The following is a 14,735-nucleotide window of genomic DNA, read 5'->3' as shown; positions in this document are numbered from 1 at the left end:
CTACTACAACCATTAGGCCTGCTACTACTACAACTACTACTACAACCATTAGGCCTGCTACTACTACTACAACCATTAGGCCTGCTACTACTACTACAACCATTAGGCCTGCTACTACTACAACCATTAGGCCTGCTACTACTACAACCATTAGGCCTGCTACTACTACAACCATTAGGCCTGCTACTACTACAACTACTACTACAACCATTAGGCCTGCTACTACTACTACAACCATTAAGCCTGCTACTACTACAACCATTAGGCCTGCTACTACTACAACTACTACTACAACCATTAGGCCTGCTACTACTACTACAACCATTAGGCCTGCTACTACTACAACTACTACTACAACCATTAGGCCTGCTACTACTACAACTACTACTACAACCATTACGCCTGCTACTACTACAACTACTACAACAACAACCATTACACCTGCTACTACTACAACTATTAGGCTTTCTACTACTACAACTACTACTACAACTATTAGGCCTGCTACTACTACAACTACTACAACTACTACTACAACCATTAGGCCTGCTACTACTACAACTACTACAACTACAATTATTATGTCTACTACTACTACTACTACAACTACTATTAGCTCTACTACTGCTACTACAACTATTAGGTCTACTACTACTACTACAACTATTATGTCTACTACTACTACTACAACTATTAGGTCTACTACTGCTACTACAACTATTATGTCTACTACTACAACTACTAGGTCTACTACTACTACAACTATTACATCTACTACTACAAATAGTATGTCTACTACTGCAAACTATTAGGTCTACTACTACTACTACAACTATTAGGTCTACTACTACAACTATTACATCTACTACTACAACTATTATGTCTACTACAACTACTACAACTATTAGGTCTACTACTACTACTACTACTACAACTATTAGGTCTACTACTACAACTATTACATCTACTACTACAACTATTATGTCTATCTACTACTACAACTATTATGTCTACTACTACAACTATTATGTCTACTACTACAACTATTATGTCTACTACTGCTACTACAACTATTAGGTCTACTACTACTACTACTACTATATTAGGTCTACTACTACTAACTATTACATCTACTACTACAACTATTATGTCTACTACTGCTACTACAACTATTAGGTCTACTACATCTACAACTATTACATCTACTACTACAACTATTATGTCTACTACTACTACAACTATTATGTCTACTACTGCTACTACAACTATTATGTCTACTACTACTACAACTATTAACTACTATGTCTACTACAACAACTATTAGGTCTACTACTACTACAACTATTAGGTCTACTACTACTACTACAACAACTATTACATCTACTACTACAACTATTATGTCTACTACTGCTACTACAACTATTAGGTCTACTCTACTACTACTACAACTATTACATCTCTACTACTACAACTATTACTACTACTACTACTACAACTATTACGTCTACTACTACTACAACTATTATGTCTACTACTACAACTATTATGTCTACTACTGCTACACTATTATGTCTACTACTGCTACTACAACTATTAGGTCTACTACTACTACAACTATTACTATACTACTACTACTACAACTATTACGTCTACTACTACTACAACTATTACATCTACTACTACAACTATTATGTCTACTACTACAACTATTATGTCTACTACTGCTACTACAACTATTATGTCTACTACTGCTACTACAACTATTATGTCTACTACTGCTACTACAACTATTATGTCTACTACTACTACAACTATTAGATCTACTACTACAACTATTATGTCTACTACTACAACTATTAGGTCTACTACAACTATTATGTCTACTACAACTATTATGTCTACTACTACTACTACAACTATTACATCTACTACTACAACTATTATGTCTACTACTGCTACTACAACTATTATGTCTACTACTACTACTACAACTATTATGTCTACTACTACTACTACAACTATTAGGTCTACTACTGCTACTACAACTATTATGTCTACTACTACTAACTATTACTACTACTACTACAACTATTAGGTCTACTACTGCTACTACAACTATTAGGTCTACTACTACTACTACAACTATTAGGTCTACTACTGCTACTACAACTATTATGTCTACTACTGCTACTACAACTATTATGTCTACTACTGCTACTACAACTATTATGTCTACTACTACTACAACTATTAGATCTACTACTACAACTATTATGTCTACTACTACAACTATTAGGTCTACTACAACTATTATGTCTACTACAACTATTATGTCTACTACTACTACTACAACTATTACATCTACTACTACAACTATTATGTCTACTACTGCTACTACAACTATTATGTCTACTACTACTACAACTATTATGTCTATTACATTAGGTCTATTACATCTACTACTACAACTATTAGGTCTACTACTGCTACTACAACTATTAGGTCTACTACTACTGCTACTACAACTATTAGGTCTACTACTACTACAACTACAAAGGACAGCAGCAGGGGACAATGGGACAGCAGAAGGGGACAATGGAACAGCAGCAGGGGACAGCAGCAGGGGACAATGGGACAGCAGCAGAGGACAGCAGCAGAGGACAGCAGCAGGGGACAATGGGACAGCAGCAGGGGACAGCAGCAGAGGACAGCAGCAGGGGACAATGGGACAGCAGCAGGGGACAGCAGCAGAGGACAGCAGCAGGGGACAATGGGACAGCAGCAGAGGACAGCAGCAGAGGACAGCAGCAGGGGACAATGGGACAGCATCAGGGGACCGAGTCCCACTGATAGAGACCTACTACATGGAGAAATGACAAGGGACCGGAGTTATTCCTGAACCTGACCAGAAGAAACTTGGCCTATAGTGATAGGAAAACCTCAGGACTCAGGAAATGACTGACACAAACTGAGATACACCTAATACAAAGTATGTGATTCTTCTATATCCATAGATTGAGACCTCTTCAGTATACGACTCTGGTCTGGACTTAGCCGCTGTGGGTCATGCTGACAATAACATAGGATCTTGAGTGGTTTGTGTCCTCTTAGTCTCCCTGACCACTGATCATTAGGATCAGCTATAATGGCTGCTGTCATTGTCTGTGCAAGTGAGCCGAGTGAGATTGCAAATACAGCAGTGTTCTCTTTCACCGGCTGTGTCCATACACATGTACACAGGTCACATGACACGTGTCAAATGACACAAACTCCAACTGCAAGGCACAGATCGGAGTGTACATCTGAGGTCGAACATGGCAGTAAGCTTGCCAGCCAGTGAAGTATAGTCAGTCAGCTTAGGGCTGTGTTTGGCTGTCACATACAGGATACGGTCACTCACCATTGGTTCCATATGACTAAAGCCCAATTCAAATTCTCCCCAAAATGTGCATTCATTCCAGAATGTCAAAGCATTGGATTGGTGTAAGACATTAGGTAGGAACTCCATCTTTACCAATCCAGTGCTGTTTTTTTCATCCTCGAGGGTGAGTGAATGAGTTAACAATCCTGTGTCACAACCCCCCATCTCTAATCGCCATGGCAACAGGGCCGGACAGGTGAGGCAGGGATGTCGTGAGGAGGAGGTCTGAGATCTCACACACTGCATTATGCAGCACAGGCATGTGTTTCTGGTTTCACCTCCCAACACACACACCTGGGTGCCTTGCTCTGCCAACCTGAGCTCTTCAACAGTAGTGTGAACTGTGACACAGGGCCTGTCTGTGAAGGTGGGCCCTATCAGCCTGCTGCTGCTGCTGAGGGCAGACATTATGACTAGCTAGGAGAAGGAGACACTGGCTGGCATACAGCTGTGGGGTCACTGGGATGTGCCATGCATCAGCTGATCCTGGATTTGTTCTGTCCTGTCGCCTGGCTCTTTCCAGTGAAGCGCCTGAGGAGGGGGGCCAGGGTCAACGGCAAATGAGGAGGCAATTTTGAAGATAATTCTTCCTCTAATGGGATCAGTGACTTGAGGGCAAAGCAAAGCAAGTAGGAAAGCTGTAATGAATTTGGGGATGAACGAATGGAGAATATTACTCAACTAAATATTTGTATTCCTCAGTTGGAAATGTAATGGTTTAAATGGCTTACAGTAAAAAGCATTTATAAGTGCTAAGGCCATTGAATAAAAGGAAATTGGTGTTAGTTGGAATTTAGATACAGTAAGAAACCGTAGTATTGATTTCCTTTTTTTAAAAGAAATAATAGCACAGGCACATCAATAACTCGGACAGTTGTGAAGCTAACACAACAGACAGGCTACTCCAATATCTTATTATCCATGTTGTTCACAAGCACAAACAACCGCTGAGGGAGAGGCTCTTGTTTTTTATTTAAAAAAAATAAAAACAGAAAAGTGGTGTGTGCATATGTATTCACCCCCTTTGCTATGAAGCCCCTAAATAAGATCTGGTGCAACCAATTACCTTCAGGAGTCACATAATTAGTTAAATAAAGTCCACCTGTGTGCAATCTAAGTGTCACATGATCTGTCACATGATCTCAGTATATATACACCTGTTCTGAAAGGCCCCAGAGTGCAACACCACTAAGCAAGGGGCACCACCAAGCAAGGGGCATCACCAAGCAAGGGGCATCACCAAGCAAGGGGCATCACCAAGCAAGGGGCATCACCAAGCAAGGGGCATCACCAAGCAAGGGGCATCACCAAGCAAGGGGCATCACCAAGCAAGGGGCATCACCAAGCAAGGGGCATCACCAAGCAAGGGGCATCACCAAGCAAGGGGCATCACCAAGCAAGCGGCACTATGAAGACCAAGGACGTCTCCAGACTCATAAAAGACACACCCTCCTCCACTTACCCTCGCCTTATGCCCTTGGGGGAATCCCCGCCCCCATCTTGGCCGCCGGTCCAAACGATTAGCCAAACAAGGGAAGTTTGAAACATAAGCCCCTCAGCCCTCGTTTGTGATGGAGTTTGCGAGTGTACAACTATGTTTACTTCGAAGCCTGAAAGGCCCCATAATTACATTTGCGACGATTTTACATCCACTAAGAAAAGTCAGCCGAAACTTAAAACCTCAACATCAATATAGAGAAGTCAACATACAAGTGTAAGTAAAAATGAATGTAAATAAGTTTGAAATTGTGTTACTAATGCACGTAACAGGACAAACAAGTCTCATAAAAGTAACAATGTGTTTGTTTGGTTAGCTTTTGGAAGTTGTAGAAATAAAACATTTTCCTCCTTCAGAAGTTCCAGCTAGGCAGGCTAACGTTATTTAGCTAATTAATTAGCTAGCTATCATACAGTAGGCGTATATTAATAACGATATTGTTAATATAAGTAGACATGCGATCTTAATTGACTGTAGAGCATATAACGCACCCACAAGCTACCGGTGGCTGACAACACAATCGTTGTGGGATGAACGAGCGACGAATTTCCGGTCCATTTAAAATGAATCCCTCCCTCCCTCCCTCGCCCTGCAAGTGCAAACTCGTTAGACTTCATGATACGTCATCAGAAGTGTCCACTTAATTTGAGGGCTGAGGGTGTGTCCAGCCCCCCCCACACACACACACACACTGACTGAGTATCTCTCTCTCAGATTCCAACTGCTGATTCATGTTTATTCATAAATACTGTAAATCTACCAATTGCTCACTTGAATATATGCAGTTCAAGGAACCAAATTCATGAAATATGTTGTCTAGTACAGTCAAACAATATTCATGTATTGGCAATATCAGAGACTCACATGGACTCTTCTATTGAGGATGCTGAGATCTCTATACATGGAGACAGAAATAGATATGGAGGTGGAGGTGCAGTTTACACCCAGAGTCATATTCCAGCAAAACAACGTAAGGATGTAATGTTGAATGGATTAGAGCCTCTATGGGTACAGGTGCATTTACCACATTTGAAACCTATACTAGTTGGTTCCTGCTATAGGCCACCTAGTGCTGATGTGAAATATATTGATATAATTTGTTAAATGTTGGATAAGTTATCTGATGAAAATAGGGAAATATATTTTTGGGGAGACATGAATATTGATTTTTTTTTTAACACCAACTGTCCAATGAGAAATAAATGTATTTCTGTTGCCAATGTATGTAACCTGACCCAAGTTATGACATCATCAAACAGAACGTTCACTAATAGGTCCGGTATTACATCAACTTGTATCAATCACATGTTTACTAACATGGCTAAACACTGTTCTAAAGCTGTATCAGTGTCATAAGGTGAATGCACCAATTTGTAAGTCGCTCTGGATAAGAGCGTCTGCTAAATGACTTAAATGTAAATGTAAATGTAATTAGGTGATCGTAATGTGGTTGCACTCACTAGGAAAACTAAAATACCAATGGCTGGCCCTAAGATAATCTACTGCAGGTCCTACAGAGGGTTCAATCAGGACTCACTCACTAGGAAAACTAAAATACCAATGGCTGGCCCTAAGGTAATCTACTGCAGGTCCTACAGAGGGTTCAATCAGGACTCACTCACTAGGAAAACTAAAATACCAATGGCTGGCCCTAAGATAATCTACTGCAGGTCCTATAGAGGGTTCAATCAGGACTCACTCACTAGGAAAACTAAAATACCAATGGCTGGCCCTAAGGTAATCTACTGCAGGTCCTACAGAGGGTTCAATCAGGACTCACTCACTAGGAAAACTAAAATACCAATGGCTGGCCCTAAGGTAATCTACTGCAGGTCCTACAGAGGACTCACTCACTAGGAAAACTAAAATACCAATGCTGGCCCTAAGGTAATCTACTGCAGGTCCTGCAGAGGGTTTAATCAGGACTAATTTGTGGATGAGATTAAGAATGTGCAATGGTTAGAAGTGAAATGTCACTAAGTTTGTTTATGAAATGATTTATGAGTATAGCTGATAAGCATACCCCTTTAACAAAATGCACTGAGAGGTCAAACGGTGCCCCATAGATTGATGAGGAGCTGAGAAATTTAATGATTCAATGTTATGATGCCAAAAAAGTAGAAGATAAATCTGGCACTCTGTTCGAAAAGCAAAATTGTAAATGAAGAAATAGTGTGACCAAGCTCAACAAAGGAAAGAAGAGGGATTATATCAGTACAAAATTGATGAAGTAAAGGGTGATGGGAGAAACTGTGGAGAAAGTTGAACACTATTATGGGTAGGAATTCAAACATGTCTGCCTGTTTTGTTGAATCAGAGGGTATTTTATTACAACTTCACATGACATCGAAAAAACTACTTTAATTCATATTTTACAGGCAAAGTGGACAAGTTGAGGAATGATATGATTCCAACTGATGGCTCCATGTCATATACCCTTATAAAAGACTGGATCATGAAGGAGAGAAAATGCATGTTCAAATTTCATGAAGTAGAAAGGGAAGCGGTAGAAAGGATGCTGTTGTCTCTTTTGGATGACAAGTCACCTGGTCCAGATAATCTTGATGCCAAATTGCTTAGAGTTACAGCTAACCAAATATTTACCCTAACCTCTCATATTTGTAATAAGTGCTTGATGTATGGGGTGTGCCCAGAAGTCTGGAAAGAGTCAAAGGTTATTCCACTACCTAAGTATAAAAAATATCTGCATTCACTGGTCCTAATGGTCATCCTATAAGCTTGCTGCCTGTGTTAAGTAAATTATTGGAAAAATTCTATCTGTAAAAATCAAGGATAATTTCTCATGTTATGGTCTGATAACACGTTTCCAGTATGCATACAAAGAAGGGGATTCTACGAGTACGGCCTTAGCACAAATGACAGATGATTGGTTAAAGAGTATGGATGACAGGAAGTTAGTTGGTGCAGTGTTGCCAGATTTCAGTGCTGCTTTTGATATAATTTATCATGAACTGTTACTAGGTAAACTCAAATGTTATGTTTTTAAGTCTGCAGCTCTATGCTGGATGGAAAGCTATCTATCCAGGAGAAGGCAAAAAGTGTTATTTAATGGTAGCATTTCAAGCTGTAAAGATATACACTGTGGTGTTCCTCAAGGAAGCTGCCTAGGCCCACTTCTCTACTCTATCTTTACTAATGATTTACCATCAGTAATGAACAAAGCAAGAGTGGGCATGTATGCTGATGACTACAATGTATAGTGCAGCATCAGAATGTAATGAGCTAACAGATGTACTGATCAGTGAACGAAGAATGGTGTATGAGTGGGTTGATATGAACAAATTGGTATTGAACATTTCTAAAAATAAATGTATTGTATTTGGTTCAAGATATACACCTAGGTATTTGTAGTTGTCCACATATTCTAAGTCAGAACCGTAGAGAGGAGTGATGCTAGTCGGGCGAGCGCGGGCAGCGATCGGTTGAAGAGCATGCATTTAGTTTTACTTGCACTTAACCTCTTCAACCTATGGGGGCACTGTGTCATTATTGGATAAAAAGAAATGCCCGTTTTAAGCGCAATATTTTGTCACGAAAAGATGCTCGACTATGCATGGAATTGACAGCCTTGGAAAGACACAACTCTGACGTCTCCAAAACTGCAAAGATATTATCTGTGCATGCCCCAGAACTAATGCAACAGGCGAAACCAAGATGATGTTTCATACAGGAAATGCCCCGGATTCTGAAGGCGCTGTGTTCCAATGTCTCCTTATATGGCTGTGAATGCGCCAGGAATGAGCCTGCGCTTTCTGTCTATTCCCCGAGGTGTCTGCAGCATTGTGACGTGTTTGTAGGCATATCATTGGAAGATTGACCATAAGAGACTACATTTACCTGGTGTCCCGCCCGGTGTCCTGTGTGCGTAATCTGTTGGTCCATGCGCGTTCCATTTCTTCAGAATTGAAAGTAAACTGCCACAATGGATTTTATCGTCGATAGATGTGTGAAAAACACCTTGAGGATTGATTCTAAACATCGTTTGCCATGTTTCTGTCGATATTATGGAGTTAATTTTGAAAAAAGTTAGAGTTTTAATGACTTTTTTCCCCCTTACCCAAACGCGATGAACAAAACGGAGCAATTAGTCGACACAAATAATATTTTTTGTAAAAACGGAACATTTGCTATCTAACAGAGTCTCCTCATTGAAAACATCTGAAGTTCTTCAAAGGTAAATTATTTTATTTGAATGCTTTTATGGTTTTGGTGGAAAATGTTGCATGCTGAATGCGAAATGGTACGTGAGACATCAATACTGTTACACAAATGCTTGTTTTGCAATGGTTGAGAAGCATATTTTGAAAATCTGAGATGACAGTGTTGTTAACAAAAGGCTAAGCTTGAGAGCAAATAGATTCATTTCATTTCATTTGCGATTTTCATGAATAGTTAACGTTGCGTTATGGTAATGAGCTTGAGGCTGTAGTCACGATACCGGATCCGGGATGGCTCGACGCAAGAAGTTAAGAGCAGTTGGAGGCCACGGAAGGAGAGTTGTATGGCATTGAAGCTCATCTGGAGGTTAGTTAACACAGTGTACAAAGAAGGGCCATATGTATACAGAATGGTGTCGTCTGCATAGAGGTGGATCGCAGAATTACCAGCAGCAAGAGAGACATCATTGATACATACAGAGAAAAGAGTCGGCCCGAGAATTGAATTGGCAGGATAGATATAGGTCTGTAACAGTTTGGGTCTAGAGTGTCTCCCCCTTTCAAGAGGGGGATGACCGCGGCAGTTTTCTAATCTTTAGGGATCTCAGACGATACGAAAGAGAGATTGAACAGGCTTGGAATAGAGGTTGCAACAATTGTGGCGGATAATTTTAGAAATTGAGGGTCCAGATTGATGACTGGAAGTCTATAGGCACGATAGCATCCCTTTAAGCACTACTGAACAAAAGAGACATTTGGGTGCCAAATGAATGGCTAATTTAGGTGAGAGGAGCCAAAAGATCTCTCACTGAAAAGACTCGTAATGCCCATTAATACAAGGGAAGATATACATTGAAACCTTCATCAAAGCAGTAATCTCTTGCTCAGTAACAAGCAATGGCTGAGAGTCAAGGTAACAATGCATATCCAAAATACTTATAAGCTGATACTTTCTCCTGAGCTACAGTCTGCTGGCTTTACTCTCGTGTGAAAAGTCAAAAACCATTGAGACAAAAGGAGTGTAATAACTAGCCGCTCCCTGGAGGAATCAAATCACATTTTAGTTGTCACATACACGTGTTTAGCAGATGTTATTGCGGGTGTAGCGAAATTCTTGTGTTTCTAGGTCCAACTGTGCAGTAATATCTAACAATTTCACAACAACACACACAATAAACACAAATCTAAAGTAAAGGAATTAATATATAAATATTTGGAAGAGCAATGTCAGAGCGGCATAGACTAAGATACTGTAGAATAGTATAGAATACAGTATATGAGATGAGTAATGCAAAACATGTAAACATTATAAAAAGTGACTAGTGTTTCAGTATAAAAGTGGCCAGTGAATTTCAAGTCTATGTTCTCTCTCGGCCAAGAGAGAGTTATTTAGCTATTTTGTAGAATCTTGTGAGTGAGTTCTAGAAGCTCGACACATGTTCAGCAATGTGCAGTCAGTCCACATTTGGTTACAGCTGTAAAGGTTTTTGTTGGTGGAAGGAGAGGAGGACCAAAGTGCAGCATGGTACGTATCCATAATTCCATAATACTTTTCATCCAGATGAATACACCAACAAAAACAACAAACCGATTACCGAACAGTTCTGACAGGAGCAACAAACACCAACCAGAGAATAATCACCCACACCTCATAGTGGGAAAACAGGCTACCTTAGTATGGCTCTCAAGCAGAGACAACGATTGACAGCTGTCTCTGATTGAGAACCATACCAGGCCAAACACATAGAAAAAGAAAACCTAGACCTACAACATAGAATATCCACCCACGTCACACCCTGACCAAACGAAAAATAGAAACCTACAAAGCAATCTACGGTCAGGGCGTGACAACAGCACTGCTTGGTAATAGCAATATAATGGTGTGTAGACCTAACAACGTGATATACCAGTGACCTCGGGACACTGTTGCATTGGGAGGACCGCCTCAAGGGACACAGGACAAAGGTACATTTTTGCCGTGTGCATATGCAATAACTGCAATGTAAACATGAAGAAGATCAATACCGGTTATCTATGCAAGGAGCTATCACAGACTGAGTTGTGTGCATGTACAAGCCCCTACCCCTCAAACCCAAACTGAATCACACCAGCTAAAATCATAACAACAACATCTGTAACATTACACATCTGAAATCCCGCCGCGGCGAGGAAATAACAGTGTGAATTAACCACCTAAGGGGTCGCAGTTAAGAGCCAAACATTATATGAATACCCGTCTCTCATTCACAAAGCACTGGATACATACATTATATACTACTGGAATGAAAACGGTGGGTTACATAATATCCATTAAATTATGCTCGTCAATGAGATGTGATATTCAACTCTGGGTTATTATTGAATACAGTATAATTGTTGGACATGTCAACGAACCAAGAACCACCACCACTGTTAGTTATTTAAAGCAAGTTTCGGTGCAACTCCCCCATCCTCCTGCAGCTGCGAATTAAAAATGTCACGCTCCCCCACTTTAGAATGTCGACCCCCAAGAAAATACGCATTAAATGAAACAGAATTAGGTTATATGATTGCAAAAATGTGTCTGTGAACACAACAAAGCATCATTTGAGTTAGAACATTTTATACCAGCATGTAACGTTAGGATGTTCTGCATTCCTGAGACAAACAGTGACCCACATTTATTGTGTAGAAAGATGGCTATAGCTAGCATGCTAGCAGGATGACTAACTACAACATTAAACGCCTTTATTCAAAACAGACAAAAGCAGTCATTTAACACGGAACAGTACGAATTTTCAAGATCATAAAATGTTGCCTAAATAGCTAACTATTATTCGCATGAGGCCGGATGGGGCTATAGACGTGGCCGCCACGATGTTATAGGCGGCTGCAATAAAGGGAATACACAAGGGGGAACAAGGCGCATGAAGTCAGCATGTAACCAAAAACCACCAATCATCGACCAAAAACCACCCCGAAGGTATGAAACTCATTTCTTACCTCCAGTTCCGTCAGAATTTTCGTTTAAACTGCCTGAAGAATCATGGTGACTACCCACACAACCACCCATGGATGTTTTAACTGCGCTACCCCCGCAGACCCCTCTTGCTCAAGTCTTCCTCTCAGAATAGAAATTGAAAGGACGCGAGCATCAGCTGGGAAGAGGCGGAGTGAACACACATCACAAGGTGCCCGCTTCTAAAAGGGAAAGAAGGGGGTACGGAGAGGGAGGAAATAGAGGTAAAGAATGGGCGGATGAGAAGGGAGGACGGGGAGAACACAACTCAGCAAAGTGTAACTGAGATGAGAACAGTTTCTAGTATAATAACTCCTATAGCTCCTTCTGTAGCTCAGTTGGTAGAGCATGGCGCTTGTAACGCCAGGGTAGTGGGCTCGATTCCCGGGACCACCCATACGTAGAATGTATGCACACATGACTGACTGTAAGTCGCTTTGGATAAAAGCGTCTGCTAAATGGCATATATTATTATTATATTAATGCATTGTCCCCCATACATACCAGGGCAATTTCAAGCACATGGGTGAAAATCAAATGTGAAATAAGATGTGAAACCATTATGTTCTATTCTATTAAATGCTATACTTTATTATTGTGGTTCTAAAGGCTACACACCGCTGGGTTTTCAAGGTCACCTTATGCAGACTAATAATGCTGCATGCTACAACTACTCATACTTTATACACTTTTAAAACATCTGTTTTTTCCAGGAAAATGTTCCCAATTTAGATGATAAGTTTAGTATTTCCTTGAATATACTGACTCTATTGCTATCGTTTTTATAGTTGAGTATTTCCTCTAATTTACTGACTCTAATACTACCGTATCCCAATACGTCCCAGAAGTGTAACATTGCGTGATCAGTATCTAGTGTCTACACCTTCACCAGTGTATAGGCAGGCCCTCTTGGGTGTTGTGGCCACAGGCACGCACATCCAACAACTGCAAGACCTGGAGTCCTTTTACATTATACTCTGGTGGCTAAAAGAGAGCCTGCCATAATAAGTCAATAAATGACTCATAGTCTCAGCATGGGCCTTATCTTCAGCCTCATTGGATTTTCAAGCTGTTCTGTCTGTTAATTTTGACAAGTTAAGATGTTCGGCATTTCCCTCCTAAAATGGAAGTAATCTTAACCAAATAATACACCAGTGCCTCTCTTCTTCAACTCTCTCCTCCAACTCTCTTCTCCAACTCTCTACTCCAACTCTCTACTCCAACTCTCTCCTCCAACTCTCTTCTCCAACTCTCTACTCCAACTCTCTACTCCAACTCTTTCCTCCAACTCTCTCTTCTTCAACTCTCTCCTCCAACTCTTCTCCAACTCTCTACTCAACTCTCTACTCAACTCTCTCCTCCAACTCTCTTCTCCAACTCTCTACTCCAACTCTCTACTCCAACTCTCTCCTCCAACTCTCTTCTCCAACTCTCTACTCCAACTCTCTACTCCAACTCTTTCCTCCAACTCTCTTCTCCAACTCTCTCCTCCAACTCTTCACTCCAACTCTCTCCTCCAACTCTTCTCCAACTCTCTTCTCCAACTCTCTCCTCGAACTCTCTTCTCAAACTCTCTTCTCAAACTCTCTTCTCCAACTCTCGCCTCCAACTCTCTCCTCCAACTCTCTACTCTACTCCAACTCTCTACTCCAACTTTCTCACCATCTGAGTATGGAGGAAAAACACAACAGCCACTTATTCTGTCTTGTTTTAAACACAATGACAGCTACTTATTCCATCTGGTTTTAAACACAATGACAGCTACTTATTCCATCTTGTTTTAAACACAATGACAGCTACTTATTCCATCTTGTTTTAAACACAATGACAGCTACTTATTCCATCTTGTTTTAAACACAATGACAGCTACTTATTCCATCTTGTTTTAAACACAATGACAGCTACTTATTCCATCCTGTTTTAAACACAATGACAGCTACTTATTCCATCTTGTTTTAAACACAATGACAGCTACTTATTCCATCTTGTTTTAAACACAATGACAGCTACTTATTCCATCTTGTTTTAAAACACAATGACAGCTACTTATTCCAACTTGTTTTAAACACAATGAATAGCTACTTATTCCATCTTGTTTTAAACACAATGACAGCTACTTATTCCATCTGGTTTTAAACACAATGACAGCTACTTATTCCATCTTGTTTTAAACACAATGACAGCTACTTATTCCATCTTGTTTTAAACACAATGACAGCTACTTATTCCATCTTGTTTTAAACACAATGACAGCTACTTATTCCATCTTGTTTTAAACACAATGATAGCTACTTATTCCATCTTGTTTTAAACACAATGACAGCTACTTATTCCATCTGGTTTTAAACACAATGACAGCTACTTATTCCATCTTGTTTTAAACACAATGACAGCTACTTATTCCATCTGGTTTTAAACACAATGACAGCTACTTATTCCATCTTGTTTTAAACACAATGACAGCTACTTATTCCATCTTGTTTTAAACACAATGACAGCTACTTATTCCATCTTGTTTTAAACACAATGACAGCTACTTATTCCATCTTGTTTTAAACACAATGACAGCTACTTATTCCATCTTGTTTTAAACACAATGACAGCTACTTATTCCATCTGGTTTTAAACACAATGACAGCT

The 14,735-nt window shown here is 40.1% G+C and overlaps 1 protein-coding gene across 1 annotated transcript in view; it reads right to left on the bottom strand.

Moving 5' to 3' along the window:
* The window catches only part of LOC118390639 (ubiquitin domain-containing protein 2-like), a 67,128-nt gene extending 54,868 nt beyond the window's left edge, over window positions 1-12,260 (bottom strand). Inside the window, exon 1 of the mRNA XM_052529434.1 lies at window positions 12,080-12,260. Within this exon, the coding sequence (XP_052385394.1) occupies window positions 12,080-12,149 (70 nt within the window). The 5' untranslated portion in view covers window positions 12,150-12,260. The remainder of the gene's footprint in view (window positions 1-12,079) is intronic.
* Window positions 12,261-14,735: the final 2,475 nt, after the last annotated feature.

The sequence above is a fragment of the Oncorhynchus keta genome, chromosome 11 (assembly GCF_023373465.1).
Source record: "Oncorhynchus keta strain PuntledgeMale-10-30-2019 chromosome 11, Oket_V2, whole genome shotgun sequence".
Lineage (NCBI taxonomy): Eukaryota > Metazoa > Chordata > Actinopteri > Salmoniformes > Salmonidae > Oncorhynchus > Oncorhynchus keta.
This window is presented reverse-complemented; position numbering and strand designations above follow the sequence as displayed.